Raw genomic sequence first — 25917 nt, forward strand, 5'->3', positions numbered from 1 at the left:
GAAGAGGCTGCTATTTCTCCATCATATATTTTTAGCTCCTTTGTCAAAGATAAGTTGGTTATAGTTGTGTGGCTTCATATCTGGGTCTTCTATTCTGTTCCACTGGTCTTCATGTCTGTTTTTGTGCCAGTACCATGCTGTTTTTATTGTTATTGCTTTGTAATATAGTTTGAAGTCAGGTATTGTGATACCTCCTGCATTGTTCTTTTGACTGAGTATTGCCTCGGCTATTCGTGGCCTCTTGTGTTTCCATATAAATTTAACAGTAGATTTTTCAATCTCTTTAATGAATGTCATTGGAATTTTGATTGGAATTGCATTAAACATGTAGATTACTTTGGGGAGTATTGACATTTTTACTATGTTGATTCTACCAATCCATGAGCATGGGAGATCTCTCCACTTTCTATAGTCTTCCTCAATCTCTTTCTTCAGAAGTGTATAGTTTTCCTTGTAGAGGTCTTTCACATCTTTTGTTAGGTTTACACCTAGGTATTTGACTTTTTTTGAGGCTATTGTAAATGGAATTGTTTTCATACATTCTTTTTCCGTTTGCTCATTGTTAGTGTATAGAAATGCTAATGATTTTTCTATGTTGATTTTATATCCTGCTACCTTGCTATAGCTATTGATGATGTCTAGAAGCTTCTGAGTAGAATTTTTTGGGTCTTTAAGGTATAGGATCATGTCGTCTGCAAATAGGGATATTTTGACAGTTTCTTTACCTATTTGTATTCCTTTTATTCCTTCTTCTTGCCTACTTGCTCTGGCTAGGAATTCCAGTACTATGTTGAATAGGAGTGGAGATAGTGAGCATCCTTGTCTGGTTCCTGATTTTAGAGGGAATGGTTTCAGTTTTTCTCCGTTAAGGATAATGCTGGCTGTAGGTTTGTCATATATAGCTTTTATAATGTTGAGGAACTTTCCTTCTATTCCTAGTTTTCTTAGAGCTTTTATCATGAAATGATGTTGGATCTTATCGAAGGCTTTTTCTGCATCTATTGAGATGATCAAGTGGTTTTTGTCTTTGCTTCTGTTAATGTGGTTTATTACGTTTATTGATTTTCATGTGTTGAACCACCCCTGCATCCCTGGGATGAAGCCTACTTGGTTGTGCTGAATAATCTTTTTGATGTGTTGCTGAATTCGGTTTGCCATTATTTTGTTGAGGATTTTTGCATCAATGTTCATTAAGGAGATTGGCCTATAGTTCTCCTTTTTGGAGGTGTCTTTGCCTGGTTTTGGGATAAGTGTAATACTGGCTTCATAAAATGTGTTTGGCAGTTTTCCTTCCCTTTCTATTTTGTGGAACAGTTTAAGGAGGGTTGGTATCAGTTCTTCTTTAAAGGTCTGGTAGAATTCAGCAGAGAATCCATCAGGTCCTGGACTTTTCTTTTTGGGGAGACTCTTGATTGCTGCTTCAATTTCATTTTGTGTTATAGGTCTATTCAGGTGATTAATTTCCTCTTGGTTCAATTTTGGATGATCATATGAATCTAGAAATCTGTCCATTTCTTTTAGATTTTCAAATTTATTTGAATATAGGGTCTCAAAGTAGTCTCTGATGATTTCCTGGACTTCCTTGATGTTTGTTGTTATCTCCCCTTTTGCATTCCTAATTCTACTAATTTGGGTTTTTTCTCTCCTCATTTTAGTCACGTTTGCCAGGGGTCTATCGATCTTGTTTATTTTTTCAAAGAACCAACTTTTTGTTTCATTAATTCTTTGTATGGTTTTTTTGGTTTCTATTTCGTTGATTTCAGCTCTTATTTTTATTATTTCTCTCCTTCTATTTGTTTTGGGATTTGCTTGTTCTTGTTTTTCTAGGAGTTTGAGATGTATCATTAGGTCATTGATTTGGGATCTTTCAATCTTTTTAATATATGCACTCATGGCTATAAACTTTCCTCTCAGGACTGCCTTTGCTGTGTCCCATAGGTTCTGGTAGGTTGTGTGTTCATTTTCATTGACTTCCAGGAACTTTTTAATTTCCTCTTTTATTTCATCGATGATCCATTCTTCATTAAGTAATGAGTTATTTAGTTTCCAGCTGTTTGCATGTTTTTTGTCTTTACTTTTGTTTTTGAATTCTACTTTTACTGCATTGTGGTCAGATAGTATGCACGGTATTATTTCTATTTTCTTATATTTGCTGAGGCTTGCTTTGTGCCCTAGGATATGATCTATTTTGGAGAAGGTTCCATAGGCTACTGAGAAGAATGTATATTGTGTAGAAGTTGGATGAAATGTTCTGTAGACATCTACTAGGTCCATTTGATCTATTGCATATTTTAGATCTTGGATTTCTTTATTGATTTTTTGTTTGGATGACCTATCTACTGATGATAATGGGGTGTTAAAGTCTCCCACAACTACTGTGTTGGCCTTTATGTATGCTTTTAGGTCCAAGTGTTTAAAAATAAAGAACTGACAGGGATAAAAACCACTCTGGATATTCTATGCAGAGTGCATTTGAGGTGAATAAGAGAGAAGAGGGAAGACCAGATGAGAAGGTATTGCTGTAGTAAGAATGGGGATGGGAGTAGGACCGTGACAGCGGAGGTAGAAGCACCTCCCACACCGGTTCCCACAGAAGCTAGGCTAGTGAAGTAAATCTCCGTGATGACAGCTATAATTCCCACAGGCATCACCCTCGCAAGACAAAATACACGACAGGAGGTGTGGCGGTGCAGCAGCACTCAACTTTGGTTAGGCTCAATTGATACACGCGCTGTCACTAGCTTGCGCTTGCGTAGACGCTCAGCTGCGGCCCCAGACTGGAAGAGTCCACATCTACAGCCTAACATGGGGGAGGCGGCGTCCTAAATTTAATTAGCATTTCCCTTTTCAAGGAATATATCAAGTATTTGACATTCCCACAAAAAACTTTACCAGTTTTTGAGTATATCTGTAAAAGTGATGTTTAGTTGAGGCAAACGCAGAGACACACAGACATTATTTTTTATATTTCCTCCCAATTGTTCTCTGCGTGGGCCGGACCGTGAGGGGCAGGAAGCGGAAGTGACGTCTGGGGGCGTGTCCGCCTTAGTGGCTAGCGGGAACCCTGGACTCTTGCCATGGAGGGGTCTACATCTAGCGAGCCAATGCTGGACGCTAAATCCGAAGTAAGTCCCGGGAAGAAGAAGGGGCAGCGGGGCTCTGAAGCAGGAAGGATGTTTCCCTAAATTGTGTTTTTGCTTCCGTTTCAGGTCACCAACCAGGTGAGTGGCCTCCCCGCCCCGCCCCCCACCAGCCTCCTGTGGACCCGCCTCCTGTCAGGGAGTATGGTACCTTAGTGAGCCTAGCCCTCTTCTCCCACTTCACTACCTTGTGTCCACCTGCCAGTGACTGTCAGCCGCGGCCATGCACTGCTTCTTCCCCCTTGCACTTGAGATGGTAGTCGCTGCCATGTGACTTCAGCTCCTCCGCCTGACCCCAGCCCAGAGTACAGACCGAGTATTGTTCTTCCTTGGTTAAGCGACCTTTATTCGAAGGTAGGAGCAATGTTTTAGAATGTGATAGGTATATGAGAACTTATTAAAATTTACGAAGGTAGCACCGAAAACATTTTTTGAACTTTAAAACATTATCTTGAAGATGGAGCGTAACTTTTTAAATCCTTCACAATATGTTTTCATGCTAGAAATAAGAATTTGACTTTGTAAAATATATTCTAGTCCCCCCCCCAAAAAAAATTTTCCCCTAAAATATATTCTGGTCCCGTTTCTTTGTTTCGGGTAATTTTGTGCTGTTGCATTAACTAAACAAGTTTTAGATAAATTAGTAACACTCTTCCATAAAGATGTCCTAAATCTAGAGTGTCTTATGTCAGCAGTTACCTAGGCTCATGCAAAATATAAGGAGGGATAGAGGTTAGAAATAATGAGAATACAGGGGCTGAGAGAGGTGAGCATTGACTATTTTTTGTCATTTGTCTCCATCTGATCTTGCTTTTGAGGATTCCTGGGAGTTAGGGGAATTCAGAAAGCTAATAATCAACCCTCTACCTGAATGTAAGTCATATGTTTGAGTAAAAAGAACCTGAACTGAATTTAAACTAGATTATAGTTTTTTTTTTTAATTTGAACATTTTGGGCTTAAAAGTAACACAAATATGCTATCTTACAGTTCTGGAGGTAAGAACTACAAAACTAGTCTTAAGATCAAGGAATTGGTGTGGCTGTGTTCCTTTTATAGGCTACTGTAGGGGAAAATCTGTTTCCTTGCCTTTTCTAAAAGCAGGCTTATAGAGCCTGCTTTCATTTCTTGATTTGTGGCCTCTACTTTTACCTTCAAAGCACATCATTCCAGCCCATCCTTCCTTTGACTCTCTTGCCATTCATTTGTAAAGAACTTGTCCTTACATCGGGACTGCCTGGACAATCCACGAAAATCTCCCCATCTCAAGATCCTTAATTTTGTCAAATCTGTAAAGTCTGCTTTATCACATTAGGGTAACATTCCCAGAGTTCAGTGATTAGGACATGGATGTATTTGGGACCATTCAACCTGCTATATTTATCTTCCATAGCAGTCATTCACAAGAAATCTGTGTGATTTCTTACACAGAAAAAGCCAAGATAATTTATGAACAGAGTATTAGAATTAATAGTGAGATAAGCAAGGCAATTCATTGTTTTTATGTGGTTTGACACAAAGAAAAATATAATTTTGAACAAGGTGTCACAACATTAAGAAATTATAAAGTAATTGCAATAAATTTAGGAAAAGATGTTTCAAATCTTTGTGAAGAAAATCATTAAAAGCAATAGACTTCTAAGGCATGGTGGAGCATGCCTGTAATCCCAACTACTTGAGAGGCAGAGGCAGGAGGACTACAAATTTGAAGCCAGCTGGGAAAAGTAATAGACTTCTAGTTTTCTGGTCCAGCATGTAAGAAGTTTGGAAATTTTTACTTGATCCTAATACATAAAAACTGAACAAACTACAAAACCAGTAACTCTTTTTGGATCTGTCAGAGAAGGGAGATAACAAGGCAAACATTGGTTTGGTGACAAAAGGTATCAGTGTCTGAGTGTCTGCTATATGCTAGACTTTTGTCCAGCTTTGGAAATAAATCAGATAAAATTGTTCTACCTACAAACTTAGACTCAGTATTAAAAGCTGCATTTATCCAATCCTGTTTTATACTCATGTCAATACTCATGGCAACACTGAGCAGTCATTGACAGGAACAAGATAAAAAGTATTGAGGCAGCCAGTCATCAATCAGTGCATAATCTTTGGAGTCAAACAGATTTTGGATTTTATTCTGATTCCAGAAATGTGTGACTATGTATACATTACCTAAGCTCTCTGAAATTGGGTTTTGTCATCTGCAAAATGAAAATAATAACCTATAATGTTATGGTGATTCATTGAGGCATTTATGCATGTAAACTGCATAGCACATCCTCTGGCATGTGTCTGTCATGAACACTGATGAAACCTAAAGTCACCTCTTCGCTGTTTGTTCTAATGTAAGGACTGAGCATGAGGACTGTAATGAGGAAAGAAACTGGAATGGTTCCTGCATGTGCCTCAACCAACTATGAAGATCACATAATCCATCTTCTATTTTAGGACTTTGGAGTGTGGAATTGGTAAAGGCATATGGGACAGGAAAGTGAGGTAAATAATGCTCCAAAGCATTTGGAGTCCCCTGAAGAGCCAGAGCAAAATTTAAGCCTGTTAAGAAAAACCAGTACTGAGCTGGGTCTGGCTCATGGTAGAGCACCTGCATACCAAGCACAAGGCCCTTAGTTCAAACCCCATTACTCAAAAAAAAAAAAAGAGAGAGAAAGAAAAACCAGTACTGCCATTTATTATACATCTAGTGGAGTTTTTTTTCACTTTTTATAACTATGACTGTTGTTTTTCTAACTCTGTTCAAGTCCTTTACTACCTCTATTTTCATTGGATAATTGTTGCCCTAGCATTTTACTATTACCAGCATTGGAAATAAAGGTTGAAAGTGAGAGCAGCAAAATTGAATAAGTCTGTGCACTCAAGGCACCGGTATCCCTAATGTATTGCTTTGTACTGTTTTATTAAAGCTCATAGATTTCCAGTGGAAACTGGGAATGGCAGTTAGCTCGGACAGCTGCAGATCTCTTAAGTATCCTTATGTTGCTGTGATGCTGAAAGTGGCAGATCATTCTGGCCAAGTAAAGAACAAGTCCTTTGAAATGACAATTCCTCAGTTTCAGGTTTGTAGTTTAACTCATTAAATTTAAGTATAATTAATGCTTAAAAAGCTGTGTAAAATCTTAAGAAAAAATTTTCATTGTTTTTATTTGCAAGTTAATGTGCTTTACATATATTAGTAAATACAAAAGATCTAAATTTTTTTGCTTTGGGAATTTGATAAGTTATTTTTAATAAGATGTTAAATTTTTGTACTGTGCTATTTAATCACTATAGCAGTTCTCTGTGAGTATATTTAGGAAATTCTTATCTTCTTTGGCTGAATATTTACTTTACATTTAGCTATTTTATTCTTTCTCCTGTAGGGTAAATTATCAAGAATGTTAGGCTAGCTGGAGGTGTGGCTCAGTGGCAGAGCACTTACCTGGTAAATGCAAAGCCCCAAGTTCAAACCCCAGTACTGTCAAATTAAAGAATGTTAAGCTAAATGTATCTGCTCCTTGAATGGTGTTGATCCTGAATTTTTAGATTAATATTTATAAAATGCAAATCAGCAACTGTACTCATTGACCAACTTTATTAGCTGGAGATTTAAATAATTTAATTGTTTAGAATTTTTAATTTGTATTATCATTTTACCTATTTTCTGTACTCAAGGGGAAAAAAGGAAGTCTGGACAATAAATCAGATTTTCTTTTACATGCCAGGAGATGTCTTGTCATTAATTAATTTAATAGGTCTGAACAGTTTTACTTTTGTTTTGAGTTCTTCAGTGACTGGATAAGAATTCTAACAATAGTTAATATTAAAAAGTTGAGTGCTATAATAAGAAAAGTAACCACAGGGAATGAAATGGAACTAAAAAGTGAATTCTTTGTAAAACTAAAAATATGTTGGTCTTAGGCTTCCTTTTATGAAAAGCCTTGCATATATCCTTATGATAACATTTCATTTCTTCCTTTATAAGCTACATTTTTAGGAATTTCTTTCCATTCATTTCTTTCTTTTAAAACAGATATCCCTGCTTTCAAACAAAAATTCTGGATACAAATTTAATTTGTAAATTTACATAAAATTATAACTGTGTGGTATGTTTGTGTGTTACATTTTTATTAGGGGACAACTCTTTTTGTTTGCTTTTGAGCTAGGTCCTCAAACTCAGGATCCTCCTGTGTCAGCCTCCTAGTGCTGGGATTACAGGTGTGCACCAACACACACCACAGAGATAACTCTTCTAAAGGCAGTTTTTTCATGGCTTATTGCTATCCAAGTAAACAGAGCCTTTAAGTTACATGGCATGACTGAGAGTTTAGGAACATTCTTTGAGCTTTTAAATTTCTATCTTTTTGGTGGCTTAAAATATGACCATCAGTACATATTTTTTAAAAAAATAGTTATGCCTTGTTTCATTTAAGACCAAAATAACAAGGAAAATACAAACGTGTAAATCATTATAAGGTATTCTGATTGCTGATGTTGCATTTCAAATTTGCCTTATAGCTCCTGGCAGTTACAGGAGGCAAAAAGGGAAAAAGAATTTGTTTGATCCCTCTACCTGAAGTTTTTTGAAAAGGTGGTTTGTAGAACTGGGAGAGGTGGTGCACACGTGTAATCCTTGCACTCAGAGGCTGAGGCAGGAAGATTGTGAGTTCAAGACCAATTGTGCTACATAATGATCCTGTCTCCAAAAAAAAAAAGAAAAGAAAAACAAGGAGAACCACCATATCTGCTTAATTTTTAAATCACAGAGAAACTACCATATAAGCTGTCAATATTGGAGTTGAACCTATACTCTTAAATAAGACAACCCCTGACACTCTGAAACATAGTCTTGTCAATGAATTTAAAGAGAGAGAAAATCTGCAATTTTTGTTTTTGTCTTTGGTGTCTAGGATAGTGCTGGGTATTTAACAAATCTTTTTGGTGTGATCTTAAATAACTTTCTCATGTGCTTTTTAAAAAGTTTAGTCATGAGGAAATTACTCAATTCTATAACAGCATTTTTGCTTTAAGCCCCAAATTTCTGCTGTTTGTCTCATAGCAACCATTATTAGTTGAGGATGTAACATGAAAATGCAAAAACATGTTATACAGCCTCTGGTAATTAAGATACAATTGAAGAAACTACTTAAATACCTTCAGAAAGTAAAATTAATGTTTTTCCCTTTCTCTAGAATTTCTACAAACAGTTCAAGGAAATTGCTGCCGTTATTGAAACTGTGTGAAAACTGATTATTTGGTTGATCAATTGCTGTCATCATTCAAAAATGGTGGATTTCACCTCCTGTAAAAGAACTGCATAAGGATCAAATGATATTTATTCAATGAAAATTGCACTTCTGGCTTTTTATTTTTTAAATAATAAAAAATGAGATACACAGGAATTAGAGAGTAGTGATGTGTACACAACTTTGTGAGTGTGCTAGAAGCAACTGACTTGAGTGCTTTGTGATTGTGGTATGTGAATTATATCTTAAAAATCAGAAAACAATTGAATGAAGACAACACAGTTTATTTATTACAACAATAGTTTGAAAACTTGTAAAATGGAGGGCAGGAGGGAAAAATTAATCTTCTCTGGTGGTGGGGACCAGTTGGAGGAGGTAAGCACAAGGAAAGGGGTAATGAATGTGTATATGGTGGCCATATTTTGTATTCATATATGAAAATAGAAGATGAAACCTGTTGAAATTGTTTTAAGAAGCGGGGAAGGGAAGGGGAAGAATGATGGAAGGGGTAAATCCAGCTAAGATATATTTTAAACACATATAGAAATATCAGAATGTATCCCTTATACAACTATTATATGCTAATAAAATCATTTTTGTAAAAAAGGAAAACTTACTGGTAAAGGAACTCACTTTGTAAACAAAATCTTATATAGAGTTATAAATGTAAAATTAGAAAAGTACTATTTGATAAAGTAACCTCACAAATTTGGTTTTATTTTTATTTTTATATTTTGGCAGTATTGGGGTTTAAAAAATGCTCACCATCTCTAGTCATAAACAAAATGCAAATCAAAACCACACTAAAATTCTACCTCACCCCTGTCAGAATAGCCATAATTTAAAACACTACTAACAATAGGTGTTGGTGATGATGTGGGGAAATAGGAACCCTCCTACACTGCTGGTGGAAATGCAAGCTGATGCAACCACTCTGGAAAAAAATTTGGAGGCTTCTTAAAAATCTAAACATAGATCTGCCATATGATCCAGCAATCCCACTCCAGGGAATATACCCAAAGGAATGCAACACAGGTTACTCCAAAGGCACCTGCACACCCATGTTTATTGCAGCACTATTCACAATAGCCAAGTTATGGAAGCACCCAAGATGCCCCACTACTGATGAATGGATCAAGAAAATTTGGTATTTATACACAATGGAATTTTATGCAGCCATGAAGAAGAACGAAATGTTATCATTCGCTGGTAAATGGATGGATTTGGAGAACATCATTCTGAGTGAGGTTAGCCAGACTCAGAAGACCAAAAATCGCATATTCTCCCTCATAGGTGGTCTTTAGATCTAGGGCAACTACAGCAATGTTGTTGGACTTGGGTCATATGACAAGAGGAGAACACATACGGGAGGTATGGGGTTAGATAGAAAACCCAAAACATGAAAGTGTTTGATGTCCCCACTCCAGAGGAACTAATACAGAAACCCTAAAGCAACAGAGGTCAACATGAGAAGGGGATGAGGAACAAGTGTAAAGATCAGTTAGAGATGAGCCAACCCAGGTTGTAACACATTTGTACGTGAAAGCAATGGTAGGAATCTCTATGTATAGCTGTGCTTAACTAGCAAAAACACTATGTCTTTCTTATTGCTTATTTTTATTCTTCAGCGGAACTGGAGAAAAGCACAGAACAGGTTCTGCCTGGAAGCGGGGGGGGGGGGGGGGGGGCGGGATGAGGGTGGGGGACGGGGAAGAAATGACCCAATGTACACACGTGAATAAATGAATAACAATATTAAAAAAAAAGGAAAACTTACTGGTAAAGGAACTCACTTTGTAAACAAAATCTTATGTAGAGTTGTACATATATGTAAATTAGGAAAGTAGTATTTGATAAAGTAACCTTACAAATTTGGTTTTATTTTTATTTATTTTTTTGGCGTATTGGGGTTTAAACTCAGGGCCTAATGTTTGCTAGGCCTAGCAAATGCCTTGCATTGGTAGAAGTTTAACCAAACCTCTGACACAGGAATCTAATTGAGTTTCCAGGCTTTAACACCTAGAGGAAGAAAGCAAAAATGTTCTGAATTCTTGCTCTGTTAGTAGAAATAGGAAGTATTACGGTCTTTTAAAACCAAAAACATGAAAGTGTTTGCTGTCCCACTCCAGAGGAGCTAATACAGAAATCTTAAAGCTATAGAGGTTATCATGAGAAGGGGATCAGTAACCAGGGTAAAGATCAGTTAGAGATGAATCAACATGGGTCATAACACGTGTACATGAAAGCAATGCTAGGAATATTTCTGTATAGCTGTCCTTAACTCAACTAGCAAAAACACTTTGTCTTCCTTATTATGCTTGTCTCTTTTCTTCAACAAAACTAGTGATAAAGGCAGAGCAGGACATGCCTGGAACTGAGTGGGGAAGGGGGAAGAAATGACCCAAACAATGTATGCACATGTGAATAAGTGAATAATAATAAAAAATGGTCTTTTTGCAAAGCATAATATACATGAATATTATGTAGGAATTTTAGCCTGGGAATATATCCTTTGAAATAAAAGCACCAATACGTGAAGACACTTGGCAATTGCTAATTGCTTATCCATTTCCTTTGGACACTGGAAGACTATTTCTAAGTCTCCCTTGCAGATAGACTAGAGCCATGTGTTGAAACCAATGGGATCTGATAGAAATGATCTATGTGTATCCAGTGGTGATCATAAATTGATGTTGGCATCTTCCAAGCTCTCTCCCATCCTCAGTGCTGAAATGAAACTCTTAAAATAGAAAATCAAAATGACTGAGATTCCCACCCCAGTCAAAATGGCTACCATTAAAAAAAAAACAAATGCTAGTGAGAATGCAGGGGTGGGGGAATGGAACACTTAGGTAAATTAGTGCAGACACTATGGAAATCAGTATGGAGGTACCTCAAAAAACTAAAAAAGAACTATGATGTCTATGATCACGAGATCCAGTGACACCACTCCTGGGCACATATTGGAAGGAATGTAACGCCAGGACACAACAGCGATACCTGTACACCCATATTTATAGCAGAATTGTTCACAACAAAATATGGAATCAGCCTAGGTGCCCATCAACTGATGACTAAATAAACAAAATGTTTGCGCACAATGGAGCCATAAAGAAGAGTGAAATTATATCATTTGCAGGAAAATGGATGGAACTGGAGAGCATCGGGTTAAGGAAAAAGACAAGCTTCACATGTTCTCTCAAATGCAGAATCTAGACCTTAAAAAAAAAGAATTAAGCATAGAAGGGGGACTTTTTGGAGGTGGGAACTAGTAGGAGAGGGTAGAGTGAAAGAAGAGAGTAAAAGGGGGGTAAATAGGATCAAAATACTTTATGTATGGGCATGTATGAAAATAGAATAATGAAACCTGTTAAAATTGTTTTTAAAAGGAGGAGTAGTTGTTAAGAAAGAGTAACAGCTGGGTGTAGTGGCCATGCGTGTAATCCCAGCTACTTGGGAGGTGGAGATAGGAGGATTAGAGATCCTATCTCAAAGAACAAGCCAGATGTGGTGGTACATACCTGTAATCCCAGCTATGTGGGAGGCATAGGTAGGAAAACTGTATCTGAGGCAAAACCCAGGCAAAAAAGCCTAAGACCCTATCTGAAAAATAAAAAGGGCTGAGGGCATAATTATGTGCTCAAGTACTATGTGATAGATTTGAAATAAATTTAAATTGCATGTTTAAACTTGTCTTGAATTTACAAAAAGAAGTTTTTCATAATACAGTTTACACTACTTTCATTCCAAATGTATTTTTGCCCCCTGTGAGCTTAATCAGCTAACTAGGCTGGCTGAGAATTGGCCACTGTTTATAATAATATTTCTGTGGGAAAAATGTGTTTCAAGTTTCAAACACTTGATTAAATTTTTGGAAGGCAGGTCATTCTCAAATTGGAGAATATACTAATAAACTTTTAGCTTTCAGATGAGAATAAATTGCCCTGAGCTCATGAAGTGAAATGCAAGCATATCCATATACACTACCAAGATAAGTTAGTGTAGCCATTAGGTTTATTTGGAAGAAGGCAGACATTCATATTTATTTAAAGGGATTGGAGCTAATAGGATGGTTGGTACCTTATTTTTTGAAAAGTACTTAAGCAGAATTATCTTTTTGTTTGAGGCAGGGTCTTGCTATATAGGCCAGACTGGTTTTGAACTTGTGATCTTCCTACTTCAGCCTTCCAACTTCTGGGATTACAGATATCTACCACCACACCTGGCTCAGAATTATCTTTTCAAACAATTTTTAAAAATATTTTGTACTTTAGATTTTTTAAGTAAACTTTATCATTTAGAAGACTTAAATTTACAGAAAAAGAGCAATTCCTAAATGCCCTACACTGAGTTAGCCTATTATTGATGCCCTACTAAAGTATTATGGTATGTTTGGTATAAATTAATGAACTGGTATTGATATATTGAGTTTCTTTAGCTTTCACCTAATATGTTTTTTCTGTTCTAGGATTCCCTCCAGGATAGCACATTATTTGGTCATCAGGTCTCCTAAGCTCCCTGTGGCAGTGACAGTTTCTGAGACTTTCCTTGTTTTTGATGACCTTGACAGTTTTGCTGGGTGCAGAGCAGATGCCTCTCAATTGAGATTTGTTTTTCTGGACTGGAGTTATGAGGTTTGAGGAGGAAGATCACAGCTTTGAGTGTCATTTCCTTTACATTCTCTCCAGGGTACATACAGCAGCATGATTTATGACTTTACACCAGCCTTGATAACCTGCAGGAAGCAGTCCTGTCCTCAGGTCTCTCCACTGTAAAGCTATGTTTTGTTCAACCCTTCTTTTCCATACTTTACTCTTTGAAAGTTAAGTCACTGCCTGGAGCACATGTTTAACCAAGAGGAGTTACAACACCTCCCCTTTTATGGTAGAACATATACATATTTTATTTGGAATTCTTCTCTGAGAGAGGTTTGTCTCTTCCTCCATTTATTCATCTACTTACTTACTTAATATCAGTATGGATTGATGGATATTTATCTCACACGTAGGGTTATAATTGAACACTTGCTCATTGCTCAAATTATTCCATCCTTGTTCATTGGAAAGTCTTTCAGCTGGCTCCTCTGCCCCTTTGATATAGCTCCATCTTTTGTTCATTTTGTTTGTGTTTGTTTTTGTTTTTCAAGAATTTCCTTACTTTCTAACACCACAAGATGCTCCAGGCTCATCTTATGTATTTTTTGCTCCGGTCCTAGAATTATCTATTTCCCCAGGAACTCTGGGTGTTCTTTTAGACAATAATATAGAAACCAAGATCTGGGTGCTACTGCTTCTCTGTATTTTAGATTTTGAGAGTATTAAAATTTTAGAAGTCAAAAAGAAAAAGTTCTGCTGTTGAGATAGATCAGACCATACAGCCTAGCCCTTGTTTTAGGATCAGTGAGGATGATGACCTGGACTTAGTTTATAACAATTATTACTATAGTTTACAATTGAACCAGCAAGGAAAGGGGCGAAATCATGTGTATGGGATGAAGGATATTATGAAGTGGGTGCATCTTCTTGGGGAGGTATACCAGAAGGCTGATGGTTTTAGTAGCTCACTAGAAGAGAGATCTCATCTGGCTCAGAGGAGCTCAGAATTTGGGCTTGCTGTCTTTTATACTGCTTTAGGCTGGGAGGGAGGGATGAGGAGTGAGATGAGGAAAAGCATGTTTACTTAATGACCCACTATAACCAGGACATTTTTGAGAATAAAAGGAAATATAGTAATTATGCCACAACACCAACGTAAATTGGGACTTCCTTGAGCAAAGTAGGACATATGGTCACCCTAGTCTCATTATACAAAGAACTTCTTACTTAGTCACACATAATGCCCACAGTTTGTCACTGATCATTAGGCATATTGAGGGATCCAATGTGCTGGGCTTACCAGAAGGCCTCGTTTCAGTCAATTGCAACTCATACCAGATTAATTGATAGTTGTATCCTAAGAAAAATCTGCTTTCATTTTGAAAATACCAATATCAACCTACACAGGCACAAATGAAGCATTGACCATTGAAAATCATGGCATTAATTTGTGTAATCAATAGTTTATATCCAGGGCAGGATATTGATCAGAATTTCAGTAAAAATTCCTTAATAGACTTTATTTTTTAGCGCAATTTTTGGTTTACCACAAAATTGAGTGGAAAGTACAAATTTCCTGTATATTTCCCCTTCCCCAACAACATAAACACCTGCCCCCATTATTAATATCTCCCAAAAGAGTGGGACATTTGTTACCACTGATAAACCTACATTGACACATCATCACCCAATGTCCATAATTCACATTGGGATTTGCACTTTGAGATGTATGTTCTGTAAGTTCTTCCAAGTGCACAATGACATATATCTACCAGCATAGTATCATGCTGAATAGTTTTACTGCCCTACAAATCCCCTGTGCTCTGCCTGTTCTCCTTCCCTCTCCACAAGCCCCTGACAATCACAGATGTTTTTCCTGTCTCCATAGTTTTATCCTTTCCAGAATGTCATATAGTTGGAATCATAAGTATGAACCCTTTTGAGGTTGGTTTCCTTTAGTTAGTAATGCTTTCTCTATGTCTTCTCGCTTAAGACTACTCCATTGTCTGGATCAGAACTTATTTTTGCTTTCCCACAGTCAGAAAGAGTTTTTAAATATCCACACAAGGCTAGAGGTATGGTTCAAGAGGTTGAGCGGCTGCCTAGCAAATGTGAAGCCCTGAGTTCATATCCCTGTATCACCAAAACAAACAAAGACCCCAATACTCTCCTACACATTAGAGAGAAAAATAAAAATGGCTTGGTTCCCAAGGCTTCAGACCACTTTAGTTAAAGAATGCATAGCAGGGTGGTAGGTGTTGTCTTACTTAGAACATGGATGCAATTCATATAAGAAAGGTCCAACACTGACAATGAGTTATATGGTAAAAGTTTCACTTAAAAATTTGAAGCTAGAGAGACGGGGGCCTTATGATGGTAGAGAAGACTCAAAAGAGCGTGAAGATTGCTCCTGGAGCAGTTATATGTGTGGAAAGTGAAATCAGGGGAGATGTAACTGTAGGACCTAAGACGGCGATCCACCCAAAAGTACAAATTATTGCAGAGTCTGGACCAAGTTATTGGTGAAGGTAACCAAATAAAAGAGGAGGCCCTTATCATAAATGCTTACTCAGATAATATCACCCCTGACACCAAAGATCCAGATCCCAAACCTATGATCATTGGCACCAATAATGTGTTTGAAGTTAGCTGTTATTCTAAAGCCACGAAAATTGGCAATAACAATGTCACAAAATCAAAAGCATATGTAGGCAGGAATGTAATACTGACCAATAGCTGCATTACTGGGGTTTGTTGCAACCTAAATACTTTCGAAGTCATCCCTGAGAATACAGTGATCTGTGGTGCAGACTGCCTTTGTTGGGTGCAGACTGAGGGATCACAGCCCCAGACACTACAGCTTGATTTCTTGATGAAAATCTTGCCAAATTACCACCACCTAAAGAAGACAATGAAAGGAAGCTCAACTCCAGTTAAGAACTAAAAACTGTAGTAGAAGATCACATTTCATCTTTGACTGTGGTCTTTTGACTTGCCTAGAAGTTTATCCACAATGAAGACTGACCAAATTGAGTTATTTACATGCCATGGACAGGCGCTCTCTACCATGCCTGTCTTGCAAACATTCATCATTGTTGTGAACCCATGACTGCTGAGCTTCCCACTTGTCTCTTTCCAAATGGAGTCTTATGTGCAGTTCTTACTGATGTTCCTGCTCACCAGTATACATTGGGTTGTAAGAGGTGGGCTAATATGTTGACTTTCAGTTCGCAGGTTGCTGTACTACACAGATCTATAATTGAATGTGATGAAGACAGCTGTGCATCAAATGGTGATTCTGCACTTTGGGAATGTTGGGTTTCCAGTAGGAAGAGGAGGGCTATGGGTATTTGGAGACAAGAGTGGTAGTCCCTGGCAGACATGGCAAGCTATTTCCTTAGTTGAAAAATAGTGGTAACAGCTCCTAGGGTTGATGTGAAAATGTAATGTAATATATATAAAACATAGTAACACTAAATACATGTTACCACTCCTTGAGGAGTACACATCTGAAGGATGCCCAATGAGCATGAAATCAGAGAATGGGAAATTATGCAAGTCCAGTAAAAGATTTATCTGTCCAGCAGGCCCAAGTACATCTCACCCCTGGTCAGTTGAACCTTGCCTGATTATAGTGCTTAGCAACACACTGCTAGTTCTCCGTCTTTGACTCTCATTTTCTAATATTAATTGCTGCCTTTTTTTCAGATGTATTACAGATTCAACTTTCATCTTTTTCTTCTTTGTCTTCCTATATGGCTCATCTGAAAAGTTTTGAAGTGTCTGGAAATAATACCTAAAACAGAAAGGTTTAGAAAAACATTACTAATCAGGACACATTAAAAATAACCAGTAGAGAAATAATAAATCCAAGGTGTCTAACAAATGTGGTTGGCCCATTTCACACATTTTGATACAACTTATTGCTTAAGGAAAAATGGGCCAACCACATTTGTTAAAGATTCAACACCCAGAGTTTTATGGGGAGTGATCAAATAGTCACATTCTGTCTGGGATTTAAGCAAATTTCAGTCTCTTGGAAGGAAAACAGGGATTTGCTTAAATTGTATCATTTACACATTTTAGGCACAGAGAGCCAGTCATTTCAGTTAAAGTTCAGAACTCTTTAGAAATCAGTTTCTAGAAGCAAGACAGAGCCCACTTGTACACAGACATTTTTAAGGATAAACAGTCAAGACTAATTCTAATTAAACATCCAAAACTTCTGTGTTAAGATAATCTATCTCTTATCTGTAAAGGAACAATAATAGTCTATCTTTATTTAGGATTTTGATGGGTTAAATGAGGCGTTAAATGATATGTACGTTTCTTTCTATTTCAAGGAAATGACTTAACCCTGGAAGCATTGTTCAAGCTTAGCAAGTGCAGAGCCCTGAGTTCAAACTTCAATGCATTCAAAAAAGTCCAAAAACATACAAATTCTGAAGTAAGTTGTAATATAGCTTCTTATATATATATTGCTGTAAAAATCAGCATTCCTGCTTTTGTGCTATTTCATTAATTCTAATAAATAAATGATGCCAATGTAAATTTAGCTTATATATTCCAAAATACCATGAATTTTGGAATTGAAATATTCAAACTTTCAAATTTGAAAAAGATATTAGTTATATGTTACATCAGTTAAATAAAATTTAGTATTTCATGTGATATTCTCAAATGAGCGTTATGATTTTACTTGGACCAATATTTGGTTTTTGTTTTGATATTTGATACTTGTTTTGTTGTTGTTGTTTTGTGGGTGCTGGGGATCCAGCCCAGGGCCTGGCACATGTTAGGCAAGCACTCTATCTCTGAGTTATCCCTCGCTTCTGGGATTGTATTTGTTCAGGGAGATACTGCAGCTGCTAACTTAACCTTTATTTCATAGCACAAAGCAATCCTGAGTATAATGGATTGCATACTTTTTATTGTTTATACAAACATTGTGATATTTTCATACTGAATTTTCATCAAGCTCACCCCCTCTATTACTCTTTTTCATCCTTCTTTTTACAAATAATTTTAGTAGGTGTCATTATTCTGTTTTCATACATGTATATGGATTACTCCTTCCACATACCTCTTCCCACTGGTTCCAAATTCAAAAAGTCCTCTTTTACATTCATGCTATTTATTTATTTATTTATGTATTTTTAGATCTACATTCCACTTATGGAAGAAAACATGCAATATCTCAGCAACCTGATCTTGATTTATGTTCTTTTGATATAAGTGCCCTAGGAGAGAGAAGTTGTTTATCATTGGCTGGTTACTATTTCAGCATTATGAAGAACATTGTTAAAGAAAAGCACTTTCGGGTCTCACTGCATTTCACATTTCCGGCCAAAGGAAAAAGTAAAGGAATATTATTTATTGTACCATCAAAGAACTGATATTATCAAGAAAATAACTGTAGGATTTAGGGCAATTTCAGATTCTAAATCATGATGTTGCAGGCAATAGATCTGAGAAATTCAGAGTAGTTAACATTCTCACCCATAAGAATTTCCAAACAAATGTCAGGGCAAGTGGAGAAGCCTAAAGAATCAGACTGTCAGACCCCATTTACTTTCTCCTTCTATTCCATGTAACCCCTTCACACACTATAGAAGTAGCTTGGTTTGGAGAATTGAGAAGGGGACATTTTTCAATCCTAGCTGAAAACACCATCACTGTAGGGAAAAACTTGCTTTCTAGTATAGCCATTTAATCATTCATCAATCATAAACTTGGTTCCTACTTTATACTAAGAAACAAGGATACTGAGATCAATGAAACTGACCATGTCCTTGGGGAGCTAAGATTTTGTGTCAATGGCTTTCAGAACGTTGAGTACAAATCACCTGATCATCTTATTCCTACGGAGAGCTTGTCATCATGTGACAAGCACTGTTCTAAGTACTTTACAAATCTCCATTCATTTTATCCTTATAATAGCCAATAAGGTTAGTACTTTTATCATCCTTACTTTTACAAATGCTCAAACCAAGGTGAAAAAATGCTAAACAAAGTATCCATGGTCAGAGTTGGATGCCTACCAGATCGTGTGACTTAAGAAACAGAGCTCTCAGCCACCAAGCTTTGTTTACAGTAAGGCATTTGTATTTCTTAACAGCCAAAGAAATAAAAAATACATTCACATGATAAACCTCAATAGCAGCTAAACTTCTGTGGGCATATGGAGAAATTAAAGTGTCTAATAATTGAATCCATAAATTTGACATCTGTGATGTGCCAGATCTCTTTTAACAACTTTAGAACAGTACTTAATAAAATAGAGTTCATTCAGCCCTGTAGGGTTGCTGGCAACTCAATCAGTATTCAACTTAAAATCTCTAACTAATTGGAACAGAAACTGTTTCCCACATTGAGTTACAACTACACTAAACTGATTTAGTGACTATCTTCTTCATGTGGACACACAACTTCTTTCATTCCAGAAGATTGTGAAGTGAGCATGGAAATATGTAAGAGAATCACACTGACAGACATTTAGTGCCAAAAGGTGTATGCATACATAATAGCTAACGTTATTTTAAAAGATAATTTAGCTAACGTTATTTTAAAAGATAATTTGTCCTAATAGAGATTCAGCTTTCTAACTCCAGTTTACGATATGTAATTGAGTGACTGATTCTGACTTGAGAGTACAAGGTAATAGCTTGCTCAACTTAAATAAGGGGATACTACAGCAGATACCAATGAAATTCAGAAGATCATCAGGGAAAAAATTGAAAACTTACATTCCAATAAATTGGAAAATGTCAAAGGAATAGATACATTTGTAGACATATATGACCTCCCAAAATTGGACCAAGGGAATATAAGCCACTTATAAACAGATTTATGATGGTAAATGAGATTACAGCAGTACGGATGCAACAGAAATTAGAAAACTGAAGACCAATTTCCTTGGTCAATATAGATGCAAAAAATTTCAATAAAATACTTGCAAACCAAATTGAGCAATGCATTAAAAATTCATACACTATGATTAAGTTCGTTTAATTCTAGGGATTCAACACACACAAATCAATTATCCTGATACAACACATAAATAGAATCAAGCACCACAATCACACAATCATTGTCACAACCTTTGACAAAATTCAGTATCTTTTCATGATAAAATCCCTGAAGAAACTAAGAATAGAAAGGATATGTCTCAACATAGTAAAAGCTGTGTACAATAACCTTATAGCTGACACTTTACTAAATGGGGAAAAACTGAAAATCTGGAATGAGGCAAGGCTTCCACTCTTTCCACTCTTACTCAGTATAGTGCTTGACTTCTTAGCCAGAGCAATAAGGCAAGAAAAAGAAATGAAGGGGATATAAATAGGAAAAGAAGAAGCCAAATTATTCCTATTTGCAGATGACATGATCCTATAATTAAAAGGCACTAAAGACTCAATCAGAACTTGTTTAGATTGACAAACAACTTTAGCAAAGTATTAGGATACAAAATCAACATACAAAAATCAACAGCTTTCTATATGCAAATAATAAACATACTGAGAAAGAAATCACAAAACAATCCTATTCACAAAAACCTTCTAAAAATAAAATACCTAGGAACAAACTTAAGTAAGGAGATAAAAGACCTCTATAATGAAAACTATAAAATTCTAAAGAAAGAAACTGAATAAGATACTAGAAGATGAAAAGATGTCCCATATTCATGAATTGGCAGAATTAATATTATGAAAATAGCTACATTACTGAAAGTAATCTACAAATTCCATATAATCCTCATTAAAATCCCAATGATATGCTTCACAGAAATATAAAAAAGCAATACTAAAATTCATATGGAAGCACAAAAGATCCAGAAGAGGCAAAGTAATACTGACTATAAAGAGCAATGTGGCAGGAATCACAGTAACTAATTTCAAATTATACTACAGAAACAGCATGGTCTTGACACAAAAAAGCAGATTGTAGATTAATGGAGTAGACCAGAGGGCCCAGAAATAATCCCAGACAGCTGTATCCATCTAATTTTTGACAAAGGAGCTAGAAGCATACATTGGAGAAAAGACAGACTTCAAGCAATGGTGTTGAGAAAATTGGATATCCACTGATAGAAGACTGATAGTAGATCCCTATCTCTCACTCTGTACAAAAATCAATTCCAAATTGATCAAAGATATTAATGTAAGCTCTGAAATTTTGAAATTTTAGAGGAAAACATAAGGAAACCAATTCAAGATGTAGGAATAGGCAATAACTTTCTGAATAGGACTCCATTAGCTCAGGAGAGCGAGTATTGCTTCAGATTCAAAAACTTCTTTTGCACATAAAAGGAAACAATTATCAGAGTGAAGAGACAGCCTACAAAATAGGAGAAAATCTTTGCCAGCTATTCATTTGACAAGATTAATATCCAGAATATATAAAAATCTCCAAAAAATCATATACCTAAAGAACAAATAGTCCAATCAATAAATGAGCTAATGAGTTGAACAGTATTCAAAAAGAAGTGCAATTGGCCAATAAACACATGAAGTGTTTAACATCCTTTTCCATGAAGGGAAGAAAATCAAAACTACATTGATATTACATCTTACACCAATCAGAACAGCTATCACTAAGAAAACAAATGACAACAATACTGTTGAGGATTCTAGGAAAGAAGCACCCTTATTATACTGTTGGCAGGAATGTAAATTAGTGCAGATAATATGGAAATCAGTATGGAGGTTCCTCAAAAAACAAAATTAGGATTACCATACTATACCACTCGTGGGCATATACTTGAAGGAATATAAGTCAGTCTTCAAAACAGATACAATAGACATACCTGGACACCTATGTTTACTGCAGTACTATTCACAATATCCAAGTTAAGGAATCAGCCTAGTTGCCCATCAACAGATGGATGGATAAAAAAAAATGTAGTGTATATATATACTGTGGAGTACTATTCAGATACAAAGAATGAAAATTATGTCATTTGCAGGAAAATGGATAGAATTGAATATTATCAGGTTAAGCAAAATAAGCCAAATTTAGACAAATACTACATGTTTTCTCTCATATCCAGTATAGAGCTAAAAAAAAAAAATGAACATGAGCATAAATGGGGAACTATCGGTAAGAGAGAGCCAGAGAGTGGTGGAAGGGGAAAAGAAGAGTGTGAGGGGAGGAGAATATGATCAAAGTACATTGTATGCATTCATGAAATGTTCAAGATGAAACTCATTAAAAATCTGCAAGACACCTGGTGCCTGTAACCCTAGCTACTCAGGAGGCGGAGATCAGGAGGATCACAGTTCAAAGCCAGCCCAGGAAAATAGTTTGCAAGACCATATCTTGAAAAAAACCTTCACAAAAATAGGGCTGGTGGAGTGGCTCAAGGTGTAGGCCCTGAGTTCAAGCCCTAGTACAGCAAAAAAAAAAAAAACAAAAAAAAAACTGCAAGACATAAAAAGAGGATTTGGGGAAGAGGGGATAGAACAAATAACAGAGAGGGAGAACATTATCAAAGTACATCATATAAATGCACAGAACTACTGCAATGAAACCTCTCGCTTTGTATAATTAACATGTTTTTAAAAAGAAGGTAAAGAAGAGTGGAACGTACGAGAAGACAAAGAGTCAATCCAAAAGAGCTCTCAAAGTCCAAAGCTGGAACAATTTGAGCAACAAAACAAATAACAAATATTATAATCCAAAACAAATAATGGAATTATAGTTCAAGGTATAAAATAAATATGCATGACTCTATAGTGCTATAAAAATGTTTGAATAAATCACTTGGGGAAAATGAACAAATCTTCCTTATAGTAGATTTCTAGATAAAATATGTAGATACTTTTCTGCCTCCTGGAGGTGGAGCTTAATCCCTAGCCCTCACCTCATTGTGTGTTGGACTAGTGACTCTATTGCAAAGTAAAGCATGGAAAAAGAGAAACAATAATTTTAGAGTGGAGACACTTGGGAAACTCTATGACCAAATAACCAAGGTTAACATCACCAGTGATAACATATATCCCCAAATATGATGCAATGAAAGGAAACCAAGATTCCTTGGAGAAATAACGGGCTTATAGTATAGGGTGAGAAATGTAAAGATGAATGTAATGTCAAACCAGCTATTGGAGAAGAAGTCTAACTACCTAAAGATATAAGGACAATAACTTCAATGAATTGAAACGTATAAAATGTATTTAAATCTAGAGTATAATAACATTATGAATTTGATGATGTTAAGAAACTATTATTAACATTTTGGGTGTGATGTTGATCATGCTTATTTTTAAAAAATAGCCCTTACCTTTTAGAGATACTGAAATACTTATGGATACAATTATATGATATCTGGAATCTGACTTATAATAACACAGGAGGGGAGGAAAGTAGGTAGGGATATAACTGAAGCAGCATTGGCTAAAAATTGGTGATGAAGACATGGAATTCATTAGATGATTCTGTCTACTTTCATGTATGTTTACATTTTCCATGATAATAATAAAATTTTGAAGTGTCTAATGAGCTTATGGATGAAGAAATGAACATCAATATGGTGATTGACCTTGACTGACAAATTGATTGGATTGAGAATTGCCTAGGAGATTAGTAATGTAAACTCTTGGATATATCCATGAGGGTCTTTCCAGAGGTGATTAAATCAAGAAAGTTCTAACCTAATCAATGTGTTAATGTATTGATAGATTCAAATTTGAAAAGACTGTTCAGAGGTGGTAGAACCATGGGAGGTAGGGACTGGTTGAAAGAAGGAGGTCACTGGGGGCATAACCTTGAGGGGTATATCTTGCCCTGCCTCTTCCTGCTACTGCTTCTCTGTATTTCCTGTCTGCCATGAGGTAAGCAGCCTCACCCCATGCTCTGGCTGATATGATGGTCTGCCCAAGCACATGAGGCCAAACAAACATGGACTAAACCCTCTGAAACCATCAGGCCAAATAATCCCTTCCTCTCTTAAATTGTTTTGGGAAATGATGCAAAAGCAATTATTACAAAAGTTAAGAAACACAGAGTTGTATGACTCTCCCTAAAAGTATACAACCTTGACTATAAAGTGTGTTAAAAAACAAAAAACAAAACCCCAAAACTCTACCCTAAATCCAATCTAGATTCTAAAACTGGGCTGGTGGAGAAGCTCAAGCGTTAGAACATCGTCCCAACAAGCATGAAGCCCAGAGTTCAAGCCCCAATACTACAAAAAACAAAAAAAAAATTCTAAAATGGTGCTTTCAATACAGTAGCCAACAGGCAGATGTGGCTATTTAAATGTAAATAAATGAATTGTAGTGAAATGAAATTCAGTGCCTCAGCTGCACAAGTAACATTTCCAGGTTTTCATGGCCATGTGTAGATAGTGAATGCTGTATTGGACAGCATATAAAACATTTCCATCACAGCAGAAAGTTGTATTGGTCCTCACTGTGCCAATTTCCAGGAACTAGATGTACAGTGAAATTGTATTAAATGACACCACAGGGAGGCAATTACCAAAATCCAAATGCAAGAAACATTGTATGACAAGCAATCGAGTTTCTAAAATTTTTTTTAAAGTGCTAGAAAAGAATTGGATAGAGGGGGAAATCAATAGATTAAAAAAGAATTAAGAGACACAACCACCCATTGCAATGAAGGGAACTTATTTAAGTTCTGATTCAAGTATACTGCAAAAAATTATGAAAGAAGAAGAAAAATCTGAAGAGTAGCTGGATACTTCTGATATTAAATTGTTATTTTAGGATGTGATGATTACAATATGGATTTTAAAATATTAGAATAGTTACAGCAAAAACGATGTGATGAATGGGATTTGTTTAGAGCAATTGGGGTGAGGTGAAAGTGGCTGGGAGGTTTGTGTGAAAAAATAAGCCACTTAATAATAATTGTTAGACTTGGATGTTGGGTCTATTAGGTTCATTACTGTCTTTTTTATTTGTGTGAAAAGCTACAAAATGCCATTTCTTTAAATTTGTGGAATTTACCATGTCTTGTGAAAAATCAAAAGACATAAGCATTTTTAGTTTACAAATATATTTATTTATTCCAAGATGGAAACAAAGATAATTTTTATCATGCAGCTGGGCTAAAGGACACACACAGCATAATTAAAGTCTACTTGTGCCAGGTGATGTGATTTTTATATTTTGCTTGTTGATGTATGAATTGATAAACAGCTTGTTCCATAATTATACTGACAGCAAGATGCTTGTTTGACTGCAACAAATTTCCAAAAGTAGTTTTATAGTCAAATCATTTTGGAAGTGCTAATTTGACTAAAACTTTAAAACATTTTTTTAATTGAGAAAAGGTTAGGACAGAGGGTTGAGTTAAAGTGTGTATAATAATAATCTACACATGAAAAAAAATACTCTCAAGACATGGTGCACATTTGAAGGCAGGAATTATTGGTTTAGCTGTTAGTGAAATGTGAAATAAAGTTGCAAAACATCCATGCCTGGTGGCACATGTCTGTAATCCCAGCACTGAGGAGGCTGAGGCAGGATCAAAAAGCAATATCCAACAATCTGTTGTCTACATGAAATACACTTCACAAACAAAGACATACACAAACTAAAAGAGAAAGTATGGAAAAAGACTTACCAAGCATGGGGAAACTGAAAATAAGCAGGAGTAGCTATTCTCACATCAGACATAGCATATTTCACTCAAAATTCAGTTAGAAGAGATAAAGAATGTCACTACATACTAATAAAGGAAGCAATTCAACAAGAAGGTAGAACAATTCTAAATAAATATGCCCCGAACATTGGTGTCCCAAGAAATACTCCCCAGCATAATGGAAGAGATAGATCCAGATACAATAGTGGGAGATCTCAATACTCCATTGTTATCAATGGACAGGACAACCAGAAAAAAATTAACAAACTTTTCCTAGAACTAAACAATTCCATATATGACATGTACTTAACAGACATTTATAGAGTATTCCATCCTAT

At 36.1% G+C, this 25917-nt stretch overlaps 1 protein-coding gene and 1 pseudogene across 3 annotated transcripts; both read left to right on the forward strand.

Moving 5' to 3' along the window:
- The first annotated feature begins 3074 nt into the window (after positions 1 to 3074).
- Commd6 (COMM domain containing 6) lies at positions 3075 to 8531 on the forward strand. Of its 3 annotated transcripts, none has more exons than XM_020182352.2 (4): positions 3075 to 3125; positions 3210 to 3221; positions 6057 to 6209; positions 8322 to 8531. In XM_020182352.2, exons 1-4 carry the CDS (start codon positions 3078 to 3080, stop codon positions 8370 to 8372), a joined length of 264 nt encoding a protein of 87 aa, XP_020037941.1. In that variant the 5' UTR covers positions 3075 to 3077; the 3' UTR covers positions 8373 to 8531. The 3 variants fall into 3 exon arrangements, with proteins under 3 accessions (XP_020037941.1, XP_020037942.1, XP_073899322.1); XM_020182353.2 differs by lacking the exons at positions 3075 to 3125; positions 3210 to 3221 and adding exons at positions 3241 to 3494; positions 5486 to 5631; XM_074043221.1 differs by lacking the exons at positions 3075 to 3125; positions 3210 to 3221 and adding an exon at positions 3243 to 3494.
- Positions 8532 to 15169: 6638 nt separating this feature from the next.
- LOC109680090 (dynactin subunit 6 pseudogene) lies at positions 15170 to 15914 on the forward strand (annotated as a pseudogene).
- The last annotated feature ends 10003 nt before the right edge of the window (positions 15915 to 25917 follow it).

Source organism: Castor canadensis, chromosome 10 (assembly GCF_047511655.1).
Source record: "Castor canadensis chromosome 10, mCasCan1.hap1v2, whole genome shotgun sequence".
NCBI lineage: Eukaryota > Metazoa > Chordata > Mammalia > Rodentia > Castoridae > Castor > Castor canadensis.

Bases quoted from the DNA above. Each gene is read 5' to 3' on its own strand.
- Commd6 (XM_020182352.2), top strand. From the start codon at position 3,078: ATGGAGGGGTCTACATCTAGCGAGCCAATGCTGGACGCTAAATCCGAA. The intron at 6,210-8,321 runs GTTTGTAGTTTA...CCCTTTCTCTAG, and splicing joins TGACAATTCCTCAGTTTCAG to AATTTCTACAAACAGTTCAA.